This window comes from Monodon monoceros, unplaced genomic scaffold, assembly GCF_005190385.1.
Source record: "Monodon monoceros isolate NGI ecotype Baffin Bay Population unplaced genomic scaffold, NGI_Narwhal_1 Super_Scaffold_11, whole genome shotgun sequence".
NCBI classification, from domain to species: Eukaryota; Metazoa; Chordata; class Mammalia; order Artiodactyla; family Monodontidae; genus Monodon; species Monodon monoceros.
Window position 1 is genome coordinate 127276851 of NW_021703767.1, and position 26895 is coordinate 127303745.

General features: G+C 50.8%; 1 protein-coding gene across 1 annotated transcript in view; it reads right to left on the reverse strand.

The window, feature by feature from the left end:
• EPHB1 (EPH receptor B1) overlaps positions 1 to 26895 on the reverse strand; it is a 428767-nt gene that overhangs the window by 263654 nt on the left and 138218 nt on the right. The window contains exon 3 of the mRNA XM_029215290.1: positions 4327 to 5008. Coding sequence (XP_029071123.1) covers positions 4327 to 5008 — 682 coding nt within the window. The remainder of the gene's footprint in view (positions 1 to 4326; positions 5009 to 26895) is intronic.

The window sequence follows — 26895 nt, forward strand, 5'->3', positions numbered from 1 at the left end:
GGGCAGGGCCACCATGGAGGCCCGAGAGGTTTCTCAATGAAGTAGCCTGTTGGGCAATCCTATCATGAAGCTCATCTTACCGGGCTGCGGTGTTAATGACCCTGGCCTCTGCAGAGCGGGTCTCCCTGGGGCTTGAGAGGAGGCGTCTAGGTTGTGACCTTCCTCTCAGTCACCAGCCAACAGCTGATGGGCCAGAGAGCAGAGCAGAAAAGGTTCCTCAGTGCCCCTGAATGCAGCCACCAGCACAGCACCATACACACACACACACACACACACACACACACTCTCACACACACACACACACACACACACACACACTCTGTCAGGCCCCCAGTTTCTCTTTCAACACCCAGGATGAAGGGAGGTGGAAATAGGTCCCAGAAACTTCTTTTTTCCAAGAGGAGCTAAATTAAACACATTTTTCTCCCCCTTCGAATCCTGCAGATTTTTTGTCTCGACTCCCCCAGGCTTATAGATTCGCTCATCTCGGCTGCTCAGGTTGACAAAGGTGCCGAAACTGTTGAAAGCTTCAAAATGTCCCTTGGGTTTCCAGGCATGAAGGAATTTACATGTAGGTGGAAAATTACCAAGGAAAACAGTCCCCATTTGGAGGGAGGGAAGGAGGGAAGATGAGACCTGGGGGAGGAGCGGGGCGGCGGGGGGCGGGGGCGAAGGGCTGCACAGACAGTGCCCATGAGGTTGTAGGGCCCAAGGCAGGCCTTTGATGGATGCTAAGGAGCAGAAGAGACACAAAACGAGGGACAGAGAACAGCTGAGAACAGCTCTGTTCTTCCTTAGGAGCTGCCAAGGCCCTGCTAACATCCAGAGTTGGAATGATCTTAGCTGACTCCCAAGACCAACTTTAGCTGATGGAACATTTTAGGCGTCACAGCACAGAGGGAGCTTGCCAAGCACCAGCTCTTGGCCTCCCTGGCCCAGGGACAGTTAGGCTACAGGGACTCACAAAGAGAATGGACTTAGCCATCAACCTAAGCAGGGAAGGCATGCAGGTGGGGAAAGACAAAGCCATGATTTCTCATTAATCTGCTAAACTAAGAGCATAAAACTTGAAAGTGGGGCATATAGGTCATTTTCCTAGTAATTAACAATTTCACAGAGATAAATGCATGATGGGGTCAGAGTCACTGGTGGGGTCAACAGGCTGCTGTGATTCTGCCTGATCAATCCAACCTACTTGTGCAGAAAGGATGAGTCCAGAACAGGCCTTGGGCCATGGAGACCTCTAGAAAGTGTGTGAGCCGCTTGCTGCACAGCCTGATGTGCAAGCTCCCCCAACGGCTTCCTCTGCTTGCCACCCCTGCCTTCCAGCACCCTCCCTCCTCACAACAGGAACAGCTCTAGGCCAGGACCACTCTTTGCTAGCTGAGCTACCTAATTGGTCCCCAGATGCTTCTGCAAAACCAAGAAATTGGTCACCATGTCTTTGACAGGAGAGGGTTTAGCAGATGCAAAGGCAAAAGTCAGAATAAGATTCTTGCCTGTGATGAAAGTCTGAACTGCCAGAAAAACAATATAAAAGATATTCTTTCTGTCAACCCATAGATTCGACACATGCAGAGGCTCAAATTCAAATATCTGGAAAAGAAAGTGAATCAGATCAACATAACCGTGAATCACAGAACCATCCAGGTTTCTCCCAGCCGGGCTCCAAGGCATCAATTCTCAGGGCTGTATTGAGAGAGAGCAGCTTGCCTTCATTCTCCAGTCCTACCAGGACAGATGATGGAGACTCGCAAGAATTTCTCACCTACAGGTCTCTATTGCATCCACCAATCTCCATGCTTCTTGCCTCAGGAGAATTGCCTGTACTATGGAGGCCACCCCAGAACTGCTGTGAAGGGCCACAGTGCCCACCTGACACCCCCCCAGCATGAGCATCCAAAATGAATTGAGCACATTCTCTTGAAGAAACACCCCAAGGACTAGTTACAAGTACCTTGCCATGCACTGTCCATCCCTATCCAAAGGGCGCAGAATCCTCCTAAGATCACCATCTATGCCCCAGGCCCCTTTACCTCCCCGGGCAGCCCCTTGCTATGAGCCCTGGGAAGGGAGGTCAGGCTCAGCCATCAAGCCTGGGTTACTAGCAGAGCCAAGGTCAAATAATTTGGAAGATTCAGCTTAAAGTTCTTGAGACAGAAGGAGAGGTGCTTTTCTGCCTTTCTAGGGCACTGAGTTCAGCCAGGCCGCTGGGCTGCAGGACCCATGATGCCGCCTGGCTTGCCACTCTCTGCTCTTAGAAATGCCACCAAAATGTGGCTGCCTGTGCCTCTGAAATGGCAAAGTGATGATGTCCTGGTCTCCCCATCTCCTCCAGCTTCCAGTGAGTTTGCAACAAGTAGTTTGTGAAGTCAGGTCAGGTTCGTGACAGCTCTAGTTCAGGAACATCCACCAAAAGTCAGGAGGAGGGTTGGGCTGAGTAGGGAGGATGGAAAGTAACCACTTAGATTTACATATTTGTCTCCATAGGCCCTCCCAGGACAACCACAGGAGGTGACGGACAAGCAACAGGGACACAATAACCCCCCAAAAGAGAAAATTTCCAGTTAGCCCAGAGAAATGAGAGCCTGTTCCCAGAGTCCCAATTAAATCAGAACCAATCAATGCTTGCTCTGGTTCCTGCCGTTCTGCTCAGGAAATAATGGGAAACAAGAGGGCCCCAGCCAGCAAGTGCAGTGTGGCCACCCTTTGAAGCCTGGAGAAATCACCCATGCTATTGCAAGCATGCCTGGCAGCTGTCGCACCTGCGCCTTTAAGAACTCAGCCTGAGGCCTGGGTCTCCACTCAGACCCTGACACATGCCCAAGAGGGCACCTCCCTCCCACCCCCAAACAATGGGACAAAGAGGAGCGCTGTGGGACCAGGCTGGGTTGGTTTTAAACCTGTCTGCGTTGATTCATCACTTGATCTGGCACTCTCTCCCTCCAGTTTCCACATCATCCATCACGGGTACCATAACCAAGAAACCCAATAAAGACACAAAGGCACAGCTCTCTGCTCTCAGCAGGCCTCAGGAAGGCTGTGTGAGTGCCCCAGCCCAGGCAATTAGCTGAGTCCAAAGGACCGCAGAGCAAGTGGGCGTTAGCAATCCTGTGCCTGGTGCTTTGCCTGCAGGTGTTTGGCGAGCAAGGTAAGTGGGGAAGGAGACACGCAAGGGATGTTCTGATGCTCAGGCAGGGTGGGGATGATGACGGGGGACAGGTGGAATGAAGCTCATGATGGAGAAGAAGGAGCAACCACAGCCTCCCCCCACCTCCAACTTGTCCCCAAAGGACTGGGGCAACCCTAGTAAGGAGTTAGGGTCAAGGTGGTTTCTGAGGTCCATATGGGAAGCCTTGCTCTTGAAAGAATCTGAAACTTTGAAAGCCACAAGCAAAAGATAAAGGAAAACAGTCTTCTCTTCCCCAACTTTGGATTCCCTCCTGTTCAGCTTCCATGTACTCAGGCAGCAGGTGAGCCATGGACCCTCTAGACCTCTCTATTAACTCCCAGAGAAGATTGAGTCTCAAGCCAGTTCAGCATGTTTATTGCCATGTATTGCACACATGGTCTCCTGGACTGAGGAGGGTCAGTGTGAGCACAGGGTACCCTGATGCCCCCATCTGCACGGTCGCCATCACTCTGTATCATCCCAAAGCACAGGTAGTAGAACACACAGTACTGTCCCACCCCGATTCCAACAGCTTCACCTCCTTTCAGGACCTACTAATGCTAGACCCCATTCCTACCCCAGGGCCTGGCACTGAGACCCTGGAGGAAGACAGCCAAGCCAGGGGGCTTTGAGTTAATGAGCTACATGGGTTCGGTACCAAGCCGAGTGCTGTGGGAGCTGGACTGAAATGAACAAAAATATTTTCCAAATTCAGTCATTTCTCAGTTACCCTTGAGTGACTTGTCTATGACAACCCAAATAATCCACACCTCAGAGCACGGGGCTGGACTGGATGCAGGTGTGTGTGTCTCTGTGTGTGTGTGTGTCTGAAAGAGGGAGAAAGAGAGAGAGAAGGAGAATATGAGTGCCAGTGTCCCCAAAACTAAATATACCTGAGTGGGTATTAAGTTATTATCCACCATTTGCAATTCTCCCCATCTCTTCCCCCCACCATAAATACGTATATCCAGTTGAACACAACTGGAAAATCATCAGGTCTAGCACTGGAGATGGAGGTTCCCCCCAGAACTTTAGAAGAAGCCATTAGGCTCTTCTGTTCCTTTATGATCCCGAGCTGGAGGCAGGGACCTTTGCTGACTCGGCCCTGATCCAGGAGGGCAGGAAGTAGAGGCCTCAAGAGCCTCAGGGCTTACCCTTGCAGGCCACGCTGTTCTCAGGCTCATAGCCAGGCTTACAGGTGCAGCGCCCGATGGGCACCATCCACTCCCCGTCCCCGTTGCAGTAGAGTTTGATGGGCACGTCCACTTCCTCTGCATTGGGGATGCATATGCCCCGAGCAATCACCAAAGATGTGCTTTCCGCCCCAGTCATGGTCTCTGGGAACACTGCAAAATTTTGCACAATGCTAGGACACTTTTTGAAGAAGACACGGACAGAAAGGAGAGACATACAGGCTCCATAATCCTGGAAAGCAAGATAAAAACCATTCCGCGTAAGAGGCCCAAAGCTCCTGACTTCTGTGTTGACCTTCATCAACCTTCCCCCGAAGTCCACCTGGGAGAAGCTCTCATCTGCAGCAATGGTGTCCACTTTGAGATAAGGGGCTTCGGACCAGAAGGCCGACTTCTTGGTGGCAATGACAGAGTCAGTCTCGTAGTAGTACAAGTTGAAGGTCTCCTTGCAGGAGCCTGGAACGTTGGGGAGGCTGCTGCAGTCCCGCACAGTGAAGCGCATCTCCGTGTAGATGCGATGGGCCCCCCGCCGGTTGATGAAGGTGGTGAGCAGCCAGTTGTTCTGGTTGGGCTCGAAGACATTGCACACCTGGTAGGTTCGGATGGTGTTCAGGTTTTCATCATAGCCACTGACTTCTTCCCACTGTACCAAGCAGGCCAGGCACACACATGAAAAACACAAAATAGAGAGTAAGAAGACAAGGAGAGGCAGAGCAGAGGAGAAGCCTGGCACTGGAGGGGGCCTTACGAGCTCACCAGTCTGGCTGCTTGACTTGAGAAATGAACGCACCTAATTTGAACTTGCTTTTAAAGGTCTCCTTATAAGCAGACTTTGGAAGACTTCTCTGCAGCCCATCCCAAAATATAACAGACTTCACCCTAGAAAGCCTCCCTTCATCTAACCCACAGCTCTCATTGTGACAATGACTCATCACATCCAAGGGACCACCTGCAGCTCTTAGCCCCGTGCAATGGTAGGCACTTTCATCTTCAATGCCACTGCCTCTGCTCTCAACAGTCACTCTGTGTATTACGGGTCTGACCACATGACACCCCCACCTGGGAAATTCTCATTTCTGAACCTAATTTCTTTATTGTGGTGAAACTCTTTTATATCTCCAAAAAGCATATGAATATAAAGCTTTTCAGAATTGTTCAATAAACTTAGATTTGCATAAACTTTTGTTTTATAACATCAATCTCTGAAAAAGTTAGACTGAAGTGGATAAGAGTAGAGATACTAAGAGAGATCCTTAATGAAGCAAATTAAGCATCATTTTCACACACGTCAGACAAAGATGTGATGGAAGAGAATGTTGGAGGGGGTTACCTAGGGAATAAGGAAAGCTTCTTAATAAGGGAGAGACTATTGTGATTCATGCTGGAAAAGAGAGCTCTCACTTCTAGCAGTCCTGTAGATTGGAAGGAGAGGAGGAAAAATGCATTTAGTAAGTGATGTCTCTCAATAGTCTTAACAGTTCCCCATACAACTAGATTATCATCCTCAATTTACAGGTGAAAAGACATCATGCAATTCACCCGTGGTCCCATGGCCATAAAGGAGATGGCAAAGAGAGGAAATAGAAACAAGTGCTTTGAATGGCCAAAGAAATTCACCTAGTAACTTATTTCAGTAACAGGCAATAAGGGGAGGGTGTCCATAAAGACACAGCTTCCTTAATGAGCCACTCTGGGGCAGGGGTCAAAGAAGAGTTGCTGGGTCATTCTTTCTTCCTTATGCCGGGAGAGGAAGCAGCTGCCCATACTGAGGAGCTCTCAGGACACTGACCTCAAGAACTGGGGGTCTTCCCAGGAGGTTCCAATGTGCTTGCTAAAGAAGTAAATAAGGGGTAGAAGAAATTCAACTTCTAAAGTGAAAAGAGAAAATAGATCAAGGTCCTTGACTATTTAGCAGTGGTGACCAAAAAAACCCAAACAAGTGCCATTTCTTTAAATATTGTATTAATTGCTTATTATTCACAGCGTGGACTTGAAATATATAAATTAGAATTCTTTATTAAAAGAGCTAAAACCTGGGCTTCCCTGGTGGCGCAGTGGTTGAGAGTCCGCCTGCCGATGCAGGGGACGCAGGTTCATGCCCCGGTCCGGGAAGATCCCGCGTGCCGCGGAGCGGCTGGGACCGTGAGCCATGGACGCTGGGCCTGCACATCCGGAGCCTGTGCTCCGCAATGGGAGAGGCCGCAACAGTGAGAGGCCCGCATACCGCAAAAAAAAAAAAAAAAAAAAAAAGAGCTAAAAGCTAATCAAGTGTACATGGGATATATACCAGAATTTCTTCTTGCACAGAATTAATTATCTGTAGGAGCAAGAGGGCAAAGCAAGGCTGTCCTTTAAACTTGTACCAGGGCTTCTGATGACCAGGCATGGTACAGAGGAAAGATGGGTACGTGGAGAGTGGGCCCCACCCACCCAGGCCTGTACAGTGACCCCCATGGCCACTCCTTCTCCCCAGGCCCCTTCCACACTCTCAGGGGGCCCCGTTCCCTCTCTAGCTGGTGGGCTCCTTCTGGGATCCTCACACACAGCCAACTGCACCTAGACCTTGTTTCATTTCTTATTGAATCTCTAGATGTTGAGGAACCACTTTTTATTCCTTCTTTAGATTGTGTTATGTTCTATTTAAATGTGTTCATTATAGTTCTGCTCTGCTTGCCTGGTTTTTTGGAACCAGAAAGCAAATGCATTAGGGAGAAGTCATCGCTGACAGTTGTTTCAGTTCAGATTTTCAGGCCTCTCTCCCATGGCTGTTTGGAAATTACATTTTCCCAGTTGACCCTACATGACTTCTGAGGGAAGGAAGGGATTTTTTTTTGCTGTTCCGCAATTGTTTAAACTCACGATCCATCATTTCATTGGGCTGTATGAGGTCTCAGCACAAACATGGGGCTCCTTTGTCAAAGCACAGGTGAAGCTTGAGGCCCCAATTAGGGTGGGGACCTTGACCCACCCAAGACTAATGCAGCTCTGCTGTGTGGGAGCAGGACAGGAAGCCCACCTTTGGGGGCTCACCTTGGCACTGAGACTATCACCACCAGCACACCCTTAAACAGACAGAATGAGGATTTACGCTCCTGTGGAGCTGGGATATTGAGAACATTTGTCTTAGAAAATGACACTGATTGGTATTTTAAGACCCAACAGAAGTAATTGTTTCAAACATTAACCTCTCTGAGCCTCAGTTTTCTCATCTGTAAAATGAGGAATCATACTGGGTGACCTGGAGTCGTAAAAATCTACGGGTCTAATTGATTCCATGACAACTCCTAAGGGAGCGATCAAAGCAAATTAGGGGGAATACAGCTGTATATTCAAAGGGAAAGAGTAGAGAGAAATTGAGAGAGGGGAAAATAACTCCTCGTTGTTCAGGAAAAGGCCATGATGGAGTCTTTTTCTTTCCTTTTTTCATTCTTCTCCTGCCCGTGGGTGGTACAGGGGTTGGAAATATAGCAATCAGAGGGGGCTGGAGGAGGCACAAATGCTCCCCAAGTTAGTGGCAGTTAGGATTGGGGGCCTTGAAAGAGAAGGTTTGGGGAAGTCGAGATGAGGGTAGAATAGCATTCCCAGCAGGGAGGACAGACATTATTATTTGTTTATGATACTTGGAATCAGTGTCATTGCTTTATAGTTCTACCTTATTCATCCATCAATGTAAAAATAATTACTGAATGCCAACTTATGCCAGACATTCCGTTAGCCACTGGGGATGCAGAAAATATGAAGCTTATAATCTAGTGAGAGAAACAGAAATTAGACAAATGGTTACTAAAATAACTAAATTATTACAATTGTGCTAACTGCTGTGAGGAAAAATTTCAGGATGCCAAGTGAGGGGGGGTGTACTTGATATACAGAGGTCTGGCAGAGAAGACCCTCCAAGCTGAGAGGGCTGGATGGATAGAAGTTAGCCAGGAAAAGTGTGCTGGGGGCAGAGAGGGGCAGAGAAGGGGCAGAGCATCGAGGCCCAGGAACAGCAAGTGCAAAGGCCCTGTGGTGGGGAAGAGTGTCCTGGCACCATTGAGGAATGAAGAGTCATAAAAAGCTGGAGGTGGCAGGAAGAAGACTGGGGAGAGGATGAGTCTGGTAGAGAACTTCGAATTTCATCCTGAGGGTAACTAGAAGGTATTGATGAGTTTTAAGGAGGAAAATCAGGTGATCAGAGCTGAGTTTTTAAAAGATTTCTCTGATGCAAAGTAGAGACTGGGTTGGACGAGTGTATGGTGGGACATGTACATCACTGTCCTAGTCCAGGTGAGAGATGATGGTAGTTTGGACCAGACCAGTGGACACTGAAAATATATCTTGGTGTAGCAGAAGCTCTAGGCTCTCATCAACCGAGGTGGGCAGGGTGGGGGTGGGGGCGGAGGGACAGAGAGAGGCTGCTTTAACCAGACCCAACGGGCAGTGTGTTCCCTTAACACCCTTTCATGCATCAGGCCTGCCTCCCCAGCCAGGCTTTGAGGTACCCTGTGTCCCCGGGCACACCGCTTCCCAGATCCTTAAAAAGGGGGAGTTTCACCAGTAATGGATATATGACCCCAGTGATTTTCAGACCCAATTTCTTCTACCCAAGACCTGTGCTGGCTCCAGTCTCTGTGACGCATTCTCACTGCCTGTTCCAAAGCTAATTTCCTACTAAAGGTCTCCGTTCAGTGGCAGCTTCTCAGCCTCCACTTCTAGGCATTTGACACACTGCCTCCTGTGTTCCTTTCTATAATTATCTCCTCCCAGTAAAACAACAAAACACAGTAATTTGCTTATCAGATTGGCACAAAATTAAAAAGATAAAATTTCAAGTCTCCGTAAGAATGAAGAGAAAGGCCACTCCCAAGCCTGTTGGTGGCAGTGTAACTGGCGGAATTTTTTAGATGTCAAATCAATAGTTTCTCTCAACATTTAAAAGGTTGGCCACAACTCAAATCAGTGGGGAAAAGGTGAATCATTTTTTAAAATCGTTGTAATAGCTGGGTAGCCATCTGGAAAAGAACACATAATTTTCATCCGTATTTCCCACCTTACTCCAGAAAAGACTTCTCAGTGAATCAAAGATTTAAACATTAAAAATGAAACCATAAAAATACTAAAAGAAACTATGGAAACAATGTAAGCATAGTAATTATGACATGAAACTCAGGAGCCATAAATGAACATATTGATCAATTCAGCTCCATACATTTTTAATTGGCACGGCAGAAATGATGTGATGTAGCCGTACGATGGAGTACTATTTGGAAATAAAAAAAGAAGGAAGCACTGGTACATGCAACAACCTCTAAAACGTGGTGCCCAGTGAAAGAAGCCAGACACAAAAGACCGCATATTGCAGGGTCCCATTTACATGAAATGTCCCGAAAAGGCAAATCTATAGACAGGAAAGTGTTAGTATTTCCCTGAGACCATGGATGGGAAAGGAGAGTGATTGCCAGTGGGCATGACAAATCTTTTTGGGGGTGATGGAAATGTTCTAAAATGGGATTGTGGTGATGATTACGCAATTCTGTGAATGTACTGAAAACCACTGAATTGTACCCTTAAAATGAGTAAATGTTATGACATGTAACTAATAACTAACATAGCTTTTTCTGAAAAACACTCTTTGCTTTCTGGTCCAGCCTACACCTCAACACCCAACAATGCTGGCCTGGTCTCTATTATCCACAAACAGTATGCCCCTGGCAACTTCATGCCCAATTTGTCACCACAATTTGCCATTTCTTCCAGAACAAAGTTCTTCCTATCTGGCCTCTTTCTTGCTTTCCGTGGCCATGCCCTAGGGCTAGCATTACCTCACGCCTGGATTCATTCCCTGGCTTGCTGTTTGGTCAGAGAGTAATGACAGCAGACCAGGCAAGAGACAGCCAGGGCTCAAGCTAGGGCCACATCCTCTCCCATCACTCAGAGACGGTGCCCATTTTTGTCTCCTGATAATGTTGCTAATGTTCTGAAGCCTTTCTTCTACCCCATCCTCATCCCATCTCAACTCCTCCAAGACACAGAACCGGAGAATAACAGCTTGGCTGGGAGCCACCATAGGTCATGTTGACCAAGACCTTTTGTTGACAAATGGGCATACTGAGGCCCAGAGACACAATAGTGGCCCGAAGTCAGGCAGCTGGTGGGTGGCAGAGCCTAGCTCTCTCGGCAGCCTTTCCTTTGAGGGGCCTCAAGTCTTATTTCTCCCATGATGCCTTCCCAGCTTATATTCAGCTACCATATTCCCAAATGCTTATAGTATGGTTGAGCTATTCCACACAATTTAGCATTTGATAATACACTGCTTTGAACGATTCGTTAATTGCTTTCGTTTCCGCTACCAGGATGTGAGCTCCTTGAAGACAGGGAGTTATGTTTTGACTAATTTATTAGTTCTGTCGACAGCGAAATAATTCTGTGCATTTAGCTTTGCAACACTGGTATTACATGATGATGTTGTTATTCAGCGATGTCTGGGACCAGTGAAATCCACAGGTTTCTTGGGGCTCTACCCTTACTCCCTTCTCCTCTCACCTTTTATCCTGGGTGATCTCAGCCACACACAAGGCTGCAACCACCATGCGCTACATCACCGACCTCTTCCCAGTGCCCAGACTTGTTTATCCAGCTGCCTGCTGGATATCTCCTGGTAACCTCCTGGAACTCACCTCCTTGCTCTCTGCAGTCCTGCTGCAGTCTCAAAAATCCAACCTCCACCCACCCTCCCCAATGTGGACTTGCCCCCTAGAAGGCTGGACTGTTTTAGGGACCTCCTGATATACCCAGTGCCTCCATACATACTGACAAATTGAGGGAATGAGCAAGTTCCTGGTCTGTTCCTCAGCCCCTGGTCCTTGCCTGGGGACTTATAGCAGGTGCCACCAGGCTAACTTGTCCCTGGGAGAAGAAGAAACAAAGCAGCCTTGCACAACCAGCAGAATATTAACAACCTCCGAAAGGGCATTATTATTGATTCCAATGGACCACCTGTCCTTGAGATAAACATAATGAAGAAAACAATGACACCCACTAGAAAGTACTTGTTCAGGCTTTCAGATCAGGACTTTGATGTATGATAAAGACCCCTGTAGGTTCCTCCAAGATCTCGGTATCTCAGACTGGCTTGTTGGAGTCGGAACCTGCAGGTCTGTTGCTCTGGAGTGGCCCCTGAGTGCCTGGGGGCATTTGCTGTCTGGCCGATTGTGTGCATATGTGTGTATAGAACACACTGTTCTCCTTCAAAACCACTGCCATGAACTCTACCCACTGGTCCATCGACACTGCCCTTCTAGAACAACCTTCAGAAACACTAACACATTCTTTATCCTCCAAGGGTGGGTTTGGATTTCGGAAACAGGCAAAGGTCCTCTGGAGCCCAATCTGACGAGTCAGATGGATGAGCAAGCTAAGAAACACTAGTTCTTGGTCGAAAATGAAGAACCACTATAAAATGAAGTCAAGAAGAGGGAGCTGATGCTACTTATGCCTCTGAAGACAGTTCCAAGCATGGAGCTCTGCAAAGATCTATGATCGCCGGCCCTTCCTTGGACTGCTGCACCTCCCTGGGCCGGCCCTGCCCCTCCCAGAGTGCCCAGTGGCTGCCGTGGTGCTGCATCATAGCAACTGCCGAGAATAAGCCACCTCTACAGGGCCCGTCCAGGAAGGGGTGCTCCTCTGGACACTGCTATTTAAGAGGAGGACAGAAATCATCAAAATTGGCATTTTGGCCTCTATTAGTCTAACAAGAGGCTATTCTGATTTGTTTCCAACCCAGTTTATTTAACTCATTTTTAAAATAAAGAATTGAGCACCTACTACATCCCCAAGTAGTGGTCTTAGGTGTTGGTGACACAGCAGTGACTAAGAGACAAAGCCCTGCTCCCATGGGCCTGATAACCTAAGGGAACAAACCAGTAGATGAACAAGCAAACAAATTAATAACATAAAGTTGAACGGTGTTAAATACTACTGAGGAGCAGGTAAGGGGTTAGCGAGTGACAGCTGGCAGTGGGGTCGTCAGAGGTCTCCTTTTGGGTAGAGATGGGAATGACACTCAGGGGCCCCCAGCCTGGAGGGCACATGTGGGAGAAGCACCCCAGATTCAGGGAAGAAGAACAGACTTCTCTGGAGCAAGAGTGTTGCCGGCATGTTGCCGAGAAAGCCGGGGTGCCGGGGTGGCTGCCAAGTGGCATAGGGCAGGGGGAAAGTGGGAGGAGGGGAGGCAGGAGAGGTTGCCGGGCGCAGGCAGACCCCACCCTTGCCAGTTACAGCTCTGCAACCACACACAGCTTTCTGAGCTTCAGTTTTCTCATCTGCAAAACACTCTTTACCCTGCAGGGTGTCACGAGGACTCAAGGATCATCACCTAGGCAAGAAATCCCCTAGCACTGAGCCTGCAAGTAACTACCACTCACTAAGTACCAGCTATTACCATGACTACCCGCAGCAGCATCGCTGTTATGTTAACCTGAGCATCAGGGTGTGGGATCATCTCCTCCATTTCAGATAAATAACCCTACCCTTCCGTCCCCAGAAAATGCAGGGACTAAAGGGCTGAACTCGGTCTCCTTACGGACCCAGAGGGACAGCCAGCAGCCTTCTCCCCATGCCTCCCGGAATCTCCAGGGCTGCCTCTGGGCAGGTTTCAGCATGGGCCCCCTTCCCTCAGCCAGGCGATCCCTGGGCCACTGTCAGCCACCAGACCACAAGGAGACAAAATTGGACACACATCACAGGCTTTGCTCCCATTCAGCTTGCATCTGGGCGCAAACTTTTGTTTGAAGGAACCTGCTATTTTGCAAACAGTTGCCATCACCACACCCCGTTAGGGCCCTGACTCCCATGGCATTGCTCAATCAGGGGAAATCCAAAGACCTGCTTTCAGGCTCCCAGTAAGAGATGGCTGCTCTCTGAACAAGAAGAGAAGCCCACTGAGGCCTGAGCCACACACGACTTCACAGAGCCCACAGGAAACCAGAGATTCTTCAGGACAGCAGATGGCTCGGGCAGGGCTGGAGCCACCACCGCCAATCAACCTGGATCCCAAGAACACAGCTCCAGTGTAGACAGTAAACTAAGCCTGAAAGAGTTTGGATATTAGACAAGCTTGAGGGCTAATTAAAATGTAAAATGTGGTCCGTGGGGCATAAAATCCTACCAGCCCAGAGGGATCTACCATTTAGTACATCAACCAAGCAAGGCAGCCATGTACTCAGTGGCTCCCCCGAGGGCTGCGAGCCCCAGCTCACCTCCCGATATTCTTCATTTACCTCCCTGATGGACTGGGCTGGGAGGACACGTTGGCCCCTGTTCATTACCATGGCCCTATGCGGTGTGCCAAGGAGCTGGGCCCCTGGCTTGGGGCAGCCACTGCTTCTGAGAGCCCAGAGCCTTGAAAGGGCACAAAGCGATGCATTTTCTGAAGGGTACGTAAGATGCAGAAGAGCAGGGGATAGGGGTGGCAGACACAATTAGAATATGGAAAGAATTAGAGTATGGAAAACATACTTAGTATTTCCCAAGGCAGTCTCTATAAATCTCCACAAAATCCTTCTGGAAACTTGGATGGTGGAAAAATGCAAGAAATACTGTGTCGAGATGGGAGTGAGAGAAATGGCCCCAAGCATAACATACCCAGGTTGTTCGGAAGGAGATTTTTGTGCTGAGCAACAAAGGGTTGGGATGAAGAAGCACTGCTGTCACCCTGCCTAACCCTGAACCCCAGAGGTCATGGTGACCCCTAGCTTTTAGCTCAGGAGTTCAGTGCACAGACTCTGGAGTCAGCCAGACCCAGCCCTGTGACCATGGACATGTCTTTAAACCTCCCTGAGCCTCGGTTTCCTTCTCTAACACAGGGATACTCAGGGTACCCACCTCACCAGATGGCTGTGAGGATTAAACGTGGTAATGCGCCTGAAGTACTTCAGCCTGAATAAGAGACCCCTGCGAGTCGTGGCTATCAGCCCTCGGAGCACCTCTCTCTCAGCACCAGGCATTTTTCCTTGAAAGTCTTGCTCTCCCTCCGTGATGTGTATGATCGATGACTCTCTCCTGTCTGTCTAGTTGTCTGCACCTGTGCATCATCTCTGGCATGTGCACGGGGGCATATGTGTGCATACATATGTACATGTGTGCATGCATGCCTGGGTGTGCATGTGTGTGTGTATGTACTTGGGGGTGCTGGCTGTGGCCCAGGTGGGGCCCGTGTGCCCTCCCTTGGGTATATGCCCACCCATCAAATGCCGTATAAGCATTTGTGAGTGAGTGGGTCAGCCCACTCCCAGCCAGGGAGCACCCCTCACTACACAGAGACGCCATGGCTATGGGTCATGGGAGCCACATTAACACAGGGCAAGGCCAGCCGGCCCGACATCCAGATGGCTTGCATCTCGGCATCGTGGCACATTTCACAGCCCAGTCTCTGTCAGCACGCCAGGAGAAACACTGAAGGCTTGTGCCTCGGGTGGGGGCTCCCTGTCCACAGCACCGGGGCCGCTGTAACTTCCAGCAGGAAGCAGCATTTGGTACCAGGCCCTGCCTGGAGTGGAGTCCTCGGCCATTATGACAGCTGCTGCTGCTGTTGACACTGAAACAGTGACAAATTCATCCTTCTGACAAGATCCCTTTTAAATAATTCACAGGGATCTGGGGATTAAGACACTGTTTCTCTCTGTCTCTGTTGAGATTTAAAACACCTCCAGCTGGGGTATTTAAAGAGCATATAATGGGCTGCCCCTCTTGGGTCTCCCCTCCCCCTTTCCTCCTCTTTCCCATTTCCCAAACCCCCCCCCCCCCCCGCCCACCAGCCAGCACTATAACAAGGAGGCCCAGAAAATAAGAAAGAAAAAAAAAGGAGGGAACCAGTGCTTGGCTGGTCACTATGGCAACGGTGGCAGGGTATTCAGCTGTCATTATCCCAGCGCCTCACACATGTGATTATCTTAAGCTGTCGGTTGAATGCAGTCCCCACTGCTGTCCAACAAGGCCTTGTTGAACAAGGCAGGGGCGGGAGATTCGGGCACCAGGCCCTACCGGCCTGGAACTGCTCTGCCCGGGCCTGGGCTCCATTGATGAAGAGCAGTTACCCCTGGGAGAGACTGATGGCATTTTCCTTCAGCCTGGAGGGATTTCCGCTCAGCACGCATAGCCAAGGCCAGCACACTGGGTTACAGGCCAAGGAGATGGGCTCTTCATTCCATGAGTGCAGAGAGTTTTGACTGAGTGTGGGCAGGCTGGCTGTGGCCAGCTGGAGCTCTCCTGGAGACAAGGCAGCAAGCCACGGGGGAGGAAGAGACTGGCCTTCCTAGAGGAGCTCCTGGCATCATTCCCATTCTCAGGGTGCAGGAAAATCAAATCTGACCTGGGAAGGGGACACACTCCCCTCCATCCTGTCCCCTCCCCAACTCTGGGAATGTGGTCACTGTGTGTGATCCACTTTGAGGGACTGTGGCTGCTGGAGCTTGGTCCTGGGAAGCCTGGGGAGGACTTTGATCCCGTGCTTCTGCCTCCTGGACTTTGCTTCAGACTGCTTCTGGGCTGAGGTTCCCAGGTCCACCAACATCCTCTGAATGACACAATCACTGGTCATCCCCCACTAGGCATCACCTCCCCCCAGGTACCACCCTCCTCTAGGCAATACCCCTACTAGTATCCCCCACTAGGCATCACCCCCCACTCGGCACCACCCCCCACTCGGCACCACTCCGGGTCCATTGTCCCTTTCAAAATTCTGCTCCCAGAATAAGCCCATTTCTGAAGATGTGCTCAGGCCAGCACAGCATGCAATGGGACCACCATCACCTGTGACTTGCACCTGCCTTTCCTGCACCCGCGTCTTGCCGTCAGTCCCTATGAATATGTGGCCAGCCACACGGAAGTTCCCACCACCTGAGGCACTGCCCATCTGGGTCACCCCTGGCTTGTTTCTCACAGTGACCCATTTACACCTAAACACAAGTGTGGACCATTACCACTGACCATGTCAGTTTGAAGACAGAGCTCTCACTGAGAAGATAAGGCTGAATCTTGACTGCAACATCTTTCCTGTGGTTGTCCTTTGTGACACTGGGAAATGTGTTGGGCATGCCTCTCTCCACCAGGAAGAGTGGTGAGTGGGAGAGTACGTATGGAGATGAGGGTGTGCCACGACTAGACGCCCCCTCATTCTATTAGCAGAGGAGCACCTCAAATGCAGGAGGGGCTGGTTCAGCTGAACTGACGCGGGGGCCACTGGATGGGAAACAGCAGCTCACGGAGACCCCTCACCTCTCTCCCTTCCCAGGAGTCCTCACTTCCTGAGCATTTGCCAAGGCCTGGGGGCGGGAGCTGACCACACGCTCCTCCATCACTATCTGGAACCAGCCATCCCCAGGGACTACCTGTGTCCTCCTCTGGCTCCCTGGCCAGGCCTCACCTGCCCTGGGAACAGGGCTGCTCCCTCAAGGCTCTTCCTGGACTTGCTACTCTGCCCCCAAACCCCACACATCACACGGCGCTTGAGCCACCCCTCCCCAAACAGCTTGGCTTAAAAAGTGATTCATGGGTGTTTAACATGTGTACGTTTCACTCTCAAACCTACCCTTTCCCTTTGTAGAAAACTGGGAAACTTTTTCCTCTCCTTGCCCCCTGTTCTCTGGTTTCTCAACAATGTATGACTCCCCCTTCCTCACTCTCATCCGGGGCAGAAGTTCAAGTACAGGAGTGAGCTCTGTGGTCGGACAGACCTGGGGTCAGTCTCGGCAAAACCCCTAAGCAGTCCTGTGACTGTGGACCATTGCCCCGAGCCTCAGTGTCTGCTCTGTAAAATGGGAGAAATACCCCCCTGGCTTGCGGGGTCCTGGTGAGAATTCAGCGAAGTGATACAAGTGATGTTCAGTGCCTGGTACACAGCTGGTAGTTAATTCACAGTAACTAGCAGTAGCAGTAGTTATCACTGTTCCTAATAAAAGTGCTATGAGTAATAACAGGTGCACCCTCTGATGGTATTCTCGCAAGAGCCACAACCTGACAGAAAGGCTGGAAATCTGATCTCACATCTCAGGGCCCCCTCACCCATCAATTCCTACCCTCATCCCATGCAAGTTAAGTCCCTCAGACAAGAATCACTGAGACCACTAGCACTAGTCAGGGCAAGTGGTATTGAGTAAGCTTTGGTGTTTCCAAAGAAGGTAAAGCCAATTTATGCTTCAACCACTCTGTAAATAAGATCTTACATTACCCATGTGACAGAGGGGGAAGATGGGCTCAGAGGAGTGAAAGAACTCAGAGGAAAATGGAAATAAACCCAGAATATTAGATTGCAAATCCTGGGTTTGCTTCTTGATGCTAGGGGAAGTACAGTGGGATTCAGGCCAAAGGATTCTTCTCCCTCGGGCCGTAGCTGGAGGTAAGGCCAAGGGTGCACCCCCAGGGCTTCCCTGTTCCCGCACAAGCTCGGCTTGTCCTTCCAGAGCCAGAAGACCCATGTCTTTTGCCCACCCTGACACCCCTTCTCCATCCGTTTTCCTCCTGTCCATCTTCCCCAGGCCTCTTAACTCTGCCTCACCTTCCTTCTAATGCTTCATCCTCCCCTGTAATATATTTCTTTCCTTCACCAATGGGACCAGTGAGGAGCTGCGAGTTCAGGCTGTCAGGGCAACAAGCCCCTGCGGACCCCCCTCAGCTGCATCCTGGTGCCTGTGTCAGGAGCCCCGTTTCCTTCCAGGGCCCCGAGGGCTGCTCCAGCCTTCAACCTGAGAAAAGCTGTCACCAGGCAGCTGGTCCTAAGCCTCACATGTTGGTGGGAGAAAGGTTTCCAGGGCTGGGACAAGGGGTGTGCCAGGGATTTGCCATCATAGGGAAGGTTTTAGAGAAAAGACCCCATCTGTCCGGACAAATGAGGGTTAAGCCTGCTTCTGAGAGGGGGAGGTGGGGCTGGGTGACCTCTGGGGTTCCCTCCCAGAGTTTGCGGACAGAGATATCTCCTGCTCTGCTGATGAATGAGTCTGCAAGGCATTTCCAAGAGCAAGAAAATCAATCTGCCAGACAGTAAGGTTCTGGTAAACCACCACAACTCCCAAAGTTCTTTAACATGGCAAGTTGGAGAAGCATCTCTCCCTCAGTCAGTCTCTCTCTCTCCACTCCACCCACACACACATATACGCAGTCATATCCAATGTATTTCTGTTGCAGGAAGGGGGACCCCTTCCAGGGCCCAAGAGTGGGCTCTTGTCTAACACTCGTAAATGAATTGTCCAAGGAGACACACGTACTGACAAAGCAAAAGACTTTATTGGGAAGGGGCGCCTGGGCGGAGAGAAGCAGGGTAAGGGAAGCCTGGCCACGTGGCTGGCTGTCTCCAGTTCTATGGTAATGGGGTTAGTTTCCAGCTTGTCTCTGGCCAGTCATCTTGCTTGGCCCATATTTGGTCTGACTCAGTGTCCTTCCCCTGGTGTGCGCATCTCTCAGACAAGATAGATTCCAAAGCGAAGGATTCTGGGAGGTTAGAGCAGGACATAGGGACTGGCGTCTCCTCCCTCCTTTTGGCCCCTCCCGAATTATCATCATACCTGGCCAAGGCAGGCAGTTTCGGTCAACGGTTCCCTAGCATTTCTGCAACCAGTTGCAATGATTAATATTCTACTCAATGTAATCATTCATATTCTAACCAATGACACTGGTCATCTGTAACATGCTAGTCACCTCTCTGTCAAAGGCACACACGTGCCCACAGAAATGAGCTCATATAAAAGCCCTGTGACAGACAGCAACCACACAAGATGAAACAGAGCAGAACTGTGCCCTTGTCCAGCCCACCTCTCCTCCCCTGGGATCCACCAGTCTCGGCCAACCCACCCCAGGCCTGTCACACTTCCCAGAGCAGCGTCTGAACCCCATGGAGCGCCTTCCACCTCCCCAGGGTCCCGCCCCTGTGGCTCTGTCCTGAGCCCCCAGGCCTTTTCTATCACTCTCTCTGTCAAGCAGGGGATTTTAAACCTCCATTCCTAAAAGACACATATTATATTAAAAAAAAATGTTTTAAGTGCCTTGGGGTGTTTTGTTCCTCATTGTTTCATAAAAGTGACATTAATAGCCAGAGAAGAGCACCGCTGAGTGCAATTACAGAGGACGTTTCAGGTATGAAAGCTGTTTTGAGCCTGCTAATGTTTCCTAATTACAGGCCTTTTGGTAGCGAGAGAAAAAGATAAAGAGTGGGTGGGAGGCCCAGGGTGGGAGCTCTGACTTATCTCAGGGGGTTACCTGAAGAGGGCAGGGGAGGGGTGGGAAGGGGAGAGGGAGTAGGGAGGTCAGAGGCCCACCTGCTGGGAGGCAGGGCCCCTCCCAGAGGAGAAAGCAGTACTAATTCCTGGGTAACAGCTCAAGGAAAGGATACCACCCATGTCCTGAACTGTGAGAAAAACCTTTTGGATACTGAACCTGAATTCAAGGAACCCCCAGCAACTCGAGCTGGGAGTTCCTTTGGAAGCCACCCTCTGGAGACACTGTAGCACTTCACTGGGAAAGAGGGTACAGCCTGGTTGTCAGCAGGAGAGCAGGCTGGGTGTTATTAGCACTGGCGCTTTCTAGCCATGTGACCAGAGGCAATTTAACAGCTGTTCTGTGCCTCAGTCTCCTCATCTGTAAAACAGGGCTGTTGTGACGACTGATGCACGCCTGGCTGTAAAGCACATGGGGCCTGTGATACAGTGTTAGATTTCCTCTTTCTCTGCTGAGCACCTATCCAGTTCTCGGGTACCCACATCCCGATTCCTTCTGAGGAATTACTCCCGCCAGCCTGTCAGTCCAAGGCTTCCGGTGGGCTCAGCACAACACGGGGTTGGAACACAGGACCTGGGAGTGCCACCCAGTGCTTCCTGAATGCAGGGGCTGGATCAGGGCAGGCACGGGAGTCAAACTGATCCAGTCAGGCCCATTCAGGGCTAATTCCAGGGCTTCTGCTGGCGGGACCAGGAGGAAGTGCTTGCGCTTCCCCAGGGACATGTATGGATGTGGTTGTAGGGGCGGGAGCCTCTGCAGACTGCTTATTACCAAGAGGAGGCCCAGCATGGAGCCAACACCAGGGGAGTAGAGAGAGGAAAAAGCGGGTGGGAAGAGAGAGAGAGACTGATCTAAGGAAGTGGACCAGCCACCCATGAAGCCACATCAGCCACTGGACCATTCATTTACATGAACCAAGATACCTTCCTTAAGACTGACTTACACTTTGCTGTCCCTGGCCACCAGGAAGCCCTGACTGATACAAAAGTGTGGCTCCGAGCAGTCAGCAACCAGGTACAACACCCTCAAGTTCCAGGCAGGGGTACCAGTCTGAGAAAGGATGACCAACTCTGTCCCGCTCTGCCTGCCTGCCACCGGCATGGCCGGAAATTCAAAAACCATACAACTCCATTCACAGAATCATGTTGCCCAGAGTTAAATGTCTCTTGGATTTGCCTAATTTAGCTCAGACTTTTCTGTCTTAATTAGCATGATTGAGTCATCAAAGGAAGAAAAGAGAAAATCCAGACCTCCAGAGGGTGCATACTATGCTAACACTTCCTGAGTGTTTACCCAGGAAAACTTTTTACCGACATGGTTTCATATATGGAACATTTCCCATCCTCACTCTGCTGAGCAGAGGAAGAAACCAGGACTGAAGGAGTCTGCATGACGGGCCCAAGATCACACAGCCAGGGAGCTGCCGAGCGGGAAGGGGAGCCGGATTATTTGATATCAAGGCCTGATGCCTTCACTGCTGCTCCATAAACTTCTCACCCATCAGACCAGCTAAATTTCAATTGATTTTGCTTGGCCTTGGAACGAATGGGATGTTATTAGGGTGGATTTCTCTCCAGTGCGTGCTGTCCTTATTCCCAGGATGTGGGCAGCTGGTGAGGGTGCCTGGATCTGACAGACAAGGAGATGGGAGGCTGCCAGCAGGGTCCCCACGTGAACAAGGAGGGCTGTGAGGGAGGAAGATCCCAATGCACCGCTCTCATGGGTGTGCATCCTGCGTGGGGAGTTAATTTATCAGACACAGGCATTCAAATGAAGGTTGTTCCCTTCACACTGGCCTCCCTGGAAGCTCTCTACTTAGTCCAATAATCCTCCCATCATTTAAGATTTTTCCAGAACTCTGGGAACTGCTTGCAGAGGCATAAGGTGAAATAAGCTCATTTAACTTCATACACACACACGCACACACACACACATCATGTCACATAGAAAAACACACATATATCACATAGAAATTCTCAGATGCACATATATACACAGACACATACACACATATATACATACATGTACCTGGATACACACATGTGCAAACACATATATCATATATATATATACACACAGACGCACAGACACATACCTATACACACATGCACACACACACGGAGCACAGGCACGCACACACCCAGCCTGCTTGTCCTGAAGACTCATCAGGCTTGGCTCCAGATTCCTTTTCCATCTTTCTTCTATCAACCTCCCCTACTTCCCATTGGCTGTCCTCCTTTGCCAATATTAAAGTAGAGAACAGAGCATGTCATGGGCCGGGAAGGTGGTTTCAAAGGGCAGCACAGATGGAGTTGGAGTCTGAAAGCCCGTGGAGTGTTCTTTGAAGATAACTCACGATCTGTAGATGGTCACACGGGGGCCACACATCCCACAGACACAGAAACCTACACATACAGAGGTCACTGGCCGCCCACACACAAATAGCCAGTGAGCCCTGGCAAAACTCTGTGAAAGTAAAAGGGCTTGCTTGGATTTCCAGCAAGCAAGCTGAAGAAGCCTCACTATCAGAGGGACCCAGGCTCACCTTCCTAATCCATCACAGCCAGTGTCTGAAAGCAACTGGGACCTTCTGGTGGGTGTCCTCGTCTCCTCTCTCATGCTCATCTCAGGAGAGGCGGCTCCATCTGCATCACTAATTAACTTCTTCAAAAAGATATGGACAGTCAATTGGGTATTGAGAGGCCTACAGCAAGCATTTTATTGGGCTACAATAAACCTAAATTGAGCATCTCCTAAATTCAGAACCCTGGGTTGAAGATGCAGGGAAGTATCATGAATGCTTCAGTCCTTCCTCATTTATTTGGCCAACAGACATTTACTGGAGCCTGTCCTCTGCTGGACCAGTGCTGGGCACCAGGGACAGAGATGAAGCCACTCCATTCTCTGGCCGGTGGGAGAAAGCACACATCAACACAGGTTTATGGACAGTACATTAGAAGTCGGCACCAAGCCCTCTGCTTTAAGAAGAGGGCCCCTACCACAGAATCCTGGTGGGGAGGGGCGTCCAGGAGGGCTCCCTGAGGGGAGGAGAACGGAGCTGATACTTGAGGGACAGAGAGTGATGCAAGGAGGGAGGGCAGTGGAAAAGGAAAATGGTGGAGAGGGCCAGGCAGCATCTAGGAACAGGCGCGGACTGCTAAGATGGACCATGCAACCACGGAGACTAGCACTTACTGAGCTCTGCCGGTGGCTGAGCACAGCACTGAGTGCTTGACCACGGGACCTCTCGGAGCTCCCCCACTGCCCAGAGCTCCTGAAATTGAAGGTCAGGACCTTCTGGAGCAGGGCTGGAAACAAGGGTTTGGGAGAGGTAACTGAAGGCAGCCTGAGGGAGGAGGGTGAGGTCAGCAGGGTCATGGGTGAGGGTCCCAGGATGCCCTTTGATGGTACCTCAGCCCCTCCCTGGCATTTGTTACTTTAAAAATGTATTTGTTACTTTCTCCCTCTGCTCACCAGGTGGCCTCTGATTCCGGTTAAAACTAAAGGCTTTAAATTAAAGCTGCAATTAGATTATAAAGCAACATTTTGCCATTTGAGCAGAAATACTTTCTGCTTTTGACACGTAATATTATAATCCACTTTCCAGCAATATAGCTGAAAACAATTTGCGGGCTATGTGTGGGTGGGCAGTCCAACTCCTTCCCACATCTGGCAGTCCTCAAGTACAGGGGTGAAGATACCTACTGACCCCATAAAAGGAAGTCTCTTGGTCTCTCTCTGGGGAGCCCACCTAACAGACAGTGCACTGTGGATAGGGTTCATTGAAATGCCAGCTGTGCCCCCTGGCAGAATCATGGTGCCTCTTCTGGATGAGGCCAACCCAGTTCCCTGGAGACCCACAGGCTACCAGAACAATGTCCGCCCACCCTTCAACATCTTACGCATGCATGGTATCCTGACTGCAGGGACCATCTGAGACCTTTGACCCCTTTCTGGGGTTGGCGGGGTGACTTCCTCCCCCACTGGATCCCAAGAAGATGTGGACCACCCGCCCAGCCTCCTGGCTTCTCAAATGCCCGGCCCTGGCCCCACTCTCTGGACCCCTTCATCATCCAGAAGTACTCTGTTTGTCTTAAATCTAAGCCCTGACTCAAGGCCACAGCCTCTGGTCCTCCTCCAGTCTCACCAAGACCCTCAACTGGGCCCCCCATACTTTGTTACATGGTCAGTCCGTCCTGGCTTCACTCTTCTTCTTGTGGGGTCGATGCCATGCTGCAAGAGCCCACCCCCTGCTGCCAACGTCCTCAGCTCCTGACCCTCCGGACCCACCATTTTTTTTTTTTTTTTTTGCGGTACGCGGGCCTCTCACTGCTGTGGCCTCTCCCGCTGCAAAGCACAGGCTCCGGACGCGCAGGCTCAGCGGCCATGGCTCACCGGCCCAGCCGCTCCGCGGCATGTGGGATCTTCCCGGACCGGGGCACGAACCCGTGTCCCCTGCATTGGCAGGCGGAGTCTCAACCACTGCGCCACCAGGGAAGCCCCGGACCCACCATTCTTGCACAAACATAACTCAGGATGACTCCGCCGCCAGGTACACCTGATCAGGGCCATCACAAACACACGGCCTCGACCTCAGCCAGGCCCTTATTCCAGCCACATTCCTTCCAGACAAGTCCAGCCTCTCTCCAAGTCACCAGCAGTGGCACTTACTTCACACCTTTTCCTCCATCCTAAAACTTGCTACTCAAGACTCCCTACCTCGTAACTTGCGTAAAGCTATCAACAATGCCTGAAATTGTATGGTACTCAGTTCACAAGTGGGAAAACGAAGGTTCAGTGAAGTGGAGTAACTCACCCAACGTCGCACAGCTAGTAAACATCAGAGCTGGGATTCAAGCCTGGCTGTCCTACTCTGGATATAAGCATTCTCCCTTCTCCGACTCCCTGGCTCTCAATCCACTCTGTAGTGGTAGTGGCATGTGGGCAGGGGAAAGTATTTTATCACACATTGTTTAAAATTTCTGGCCAATGCTTGTTGATAATAAAAATGATAAAAGAAAAAAAAGAAAAGAAAAAGACTCCCCACCTCCACTCTCCAAACCTCCCCTCCAACCTCAGAGAGAAGATAGGAAGTTGAACGACTTTTCTTTTTGATGGCTTCTGTCTCCAATCCTGAGCATGCCCATCTCTCTGAAGGCACCTGGTCACTGCACCGCCATTTCAACAGCAAAGGAGTCCCATGCCCTGAAAGGCACCCACACCCACAGCCCCCCGTTCCCTCCGCCCCCCACGCTCTGTATTCTCTCTCCTCATGAGCTGCTGCTTCCATATCCTCACCTCCCTCTGACCCTTCAACACCCTGATTTCTGGCTTCTGACCCTGGCCCCCTCTGAAGCCATCAGCACAGGTCACCAATAGGGTCCCTGTAACCAAGCCCAGTGGAAACTTTCAACACCCAGCAGCACTTTTGCCCCACTTCCTCCTTGATGCCTCCTCCCGTGAGAAGACCACCTCTTGGTTTTCTCCTGCCTCCCAGGCCACTACTTCTCATGCCCTTTTCAGGCTCCTCTTTCTCTATTTCACACTTCAGTCAGGTCACCCATCCCAAGTTCTCACCTCTTCTCCCTCCAGACACTCTCCCTGGGAGACTGCAGCCACCCCCTGGGCTCGCCTCCCACACGTGAGGCTGCCTTCTCATTCCCCTGCCCTGGAGTCACATGCTAATGGGCCCCTCCCCAGGGGTGCCCAGGGGCACCTCAGATTCATGAGCTCAGCCTCCTTCCACCAAGCATGCCCCTCCTCCTTTGTCCTCATCTCCAAGAACGACACCATCAGCCCCCCACTCGCCCAAGTCAAGAACTGTCAACAAATAATACATTGAAATATACGTAGTGAACTAGGCGCCAGTGTCCAATGGTGAACGAATAGAGTCCAGGCCACCATGGAGACCACACTATGGCCAAAGTGGGGGAAGGGCGGAGATGGGTCCAATACTAACACAAAGAGATGTAAAATTTGCAGCTGTGAAAAGGGCTGTGAAGTAAAGCTCCCCGGCCCTGAGACGACCTGTGATGGAGGACCTAACATGGCTGGAGATGCAGGGAAGGTATCCCGAGGATGGGCTGAGTGAGCTGAGGCCTGAAGATGAAAGAGGAAAGTCAAGAATGGCTCTGGTTTCTGGCTAAGACGGCATCTGTGTGTGCCAGTGGGGGAAGGAAAGGAGGGTGAATTCTGCTCGGGCCACGCTGAGCAGCCAATGAAAGACAGGGCAGGTGGATATGTGAGCTGGGCTAGGGACAAACTTGGGAGTCACTGGTGTGTTCACGGAATCAGAGGCAACTCTCCAGGGACGAGAACACAGGGAGGCAGGGCAAGAGCTTGGGTGAAAGTGTAGCCCTTGATCCGCCCTCTCGCCCGGGCCAAGGGCCTGCCTGACCTTCCGGCTGCTCGCCCTAAACCAGACAGGCTCAGAAGCTGCTCAGGGTGCCAGGAGAACTATCTGGATGTGTGTCCCTGGGAGGAGAGCAATGAGGGCAAGGCCGCCGAGCATGGCTGGTAACCAGGGTAGGATAAGCAGAGAGCAGCCCAGCCAGCTGCTGTCTCTACAGGGCATCTCTTGACTTTGAATGTTTCCCTAAAGGACGATCTTCCTTGAGAAAGGAGATGAGAAGTTTAAAGAAGACAGGTGGTGTGTACAAAAATCAAGGGAAAAATGAAGCAACAACATCACTTGTAAAAGAGTGGCAAGTTCTTAATGTCCAGGCCACCTGAAGAGCTGCCACCTCGTCGGCTTTGCATAAAGTCCCTACTGGGAGCGGGAAGTGTTCCCCAGTGGCCCACAGTGTTCCCAGCAGGATTTGGACTTCGTCAGAGTGGGCAAGATGTGTCCCTGCTCCCACCCCTGCTTTGGGAAACACAGCTCACGCCAGACTTTGCCCTCCTGCCCCAAGGCTTGATGCCTGCACCTAGGGCAGTGAAAGTGAGAAACCAGGGGAGAGGATGCGGGTGAAGCCACAGCCTGCCTCGGGCCCCGAATCCCAGTGTCCCTAAGGCAGAAGTGGGTGTGTTAGGACTGGCTGTGACGTGCACCCCAGGGTGCAGAGAGGCCCTGGGCTGGAGGTGACCAAAGGCAGGGAGGAGAGAGGAGGTGTGGGGCAGCTAAGGGGGCCTAGCCCACCCCACCCCTGCCAGCTTCACCCCCTTGCTGGGATGAAGTGATCACGCACTCCTCCTGCCTTCTCCCTTCATGATTAAGCCCCACAGAGAGCCCATCACTGAAGCCAGGGATGAGAATCTCCTCCCTACTCTTCTCTCTGCCTCTTC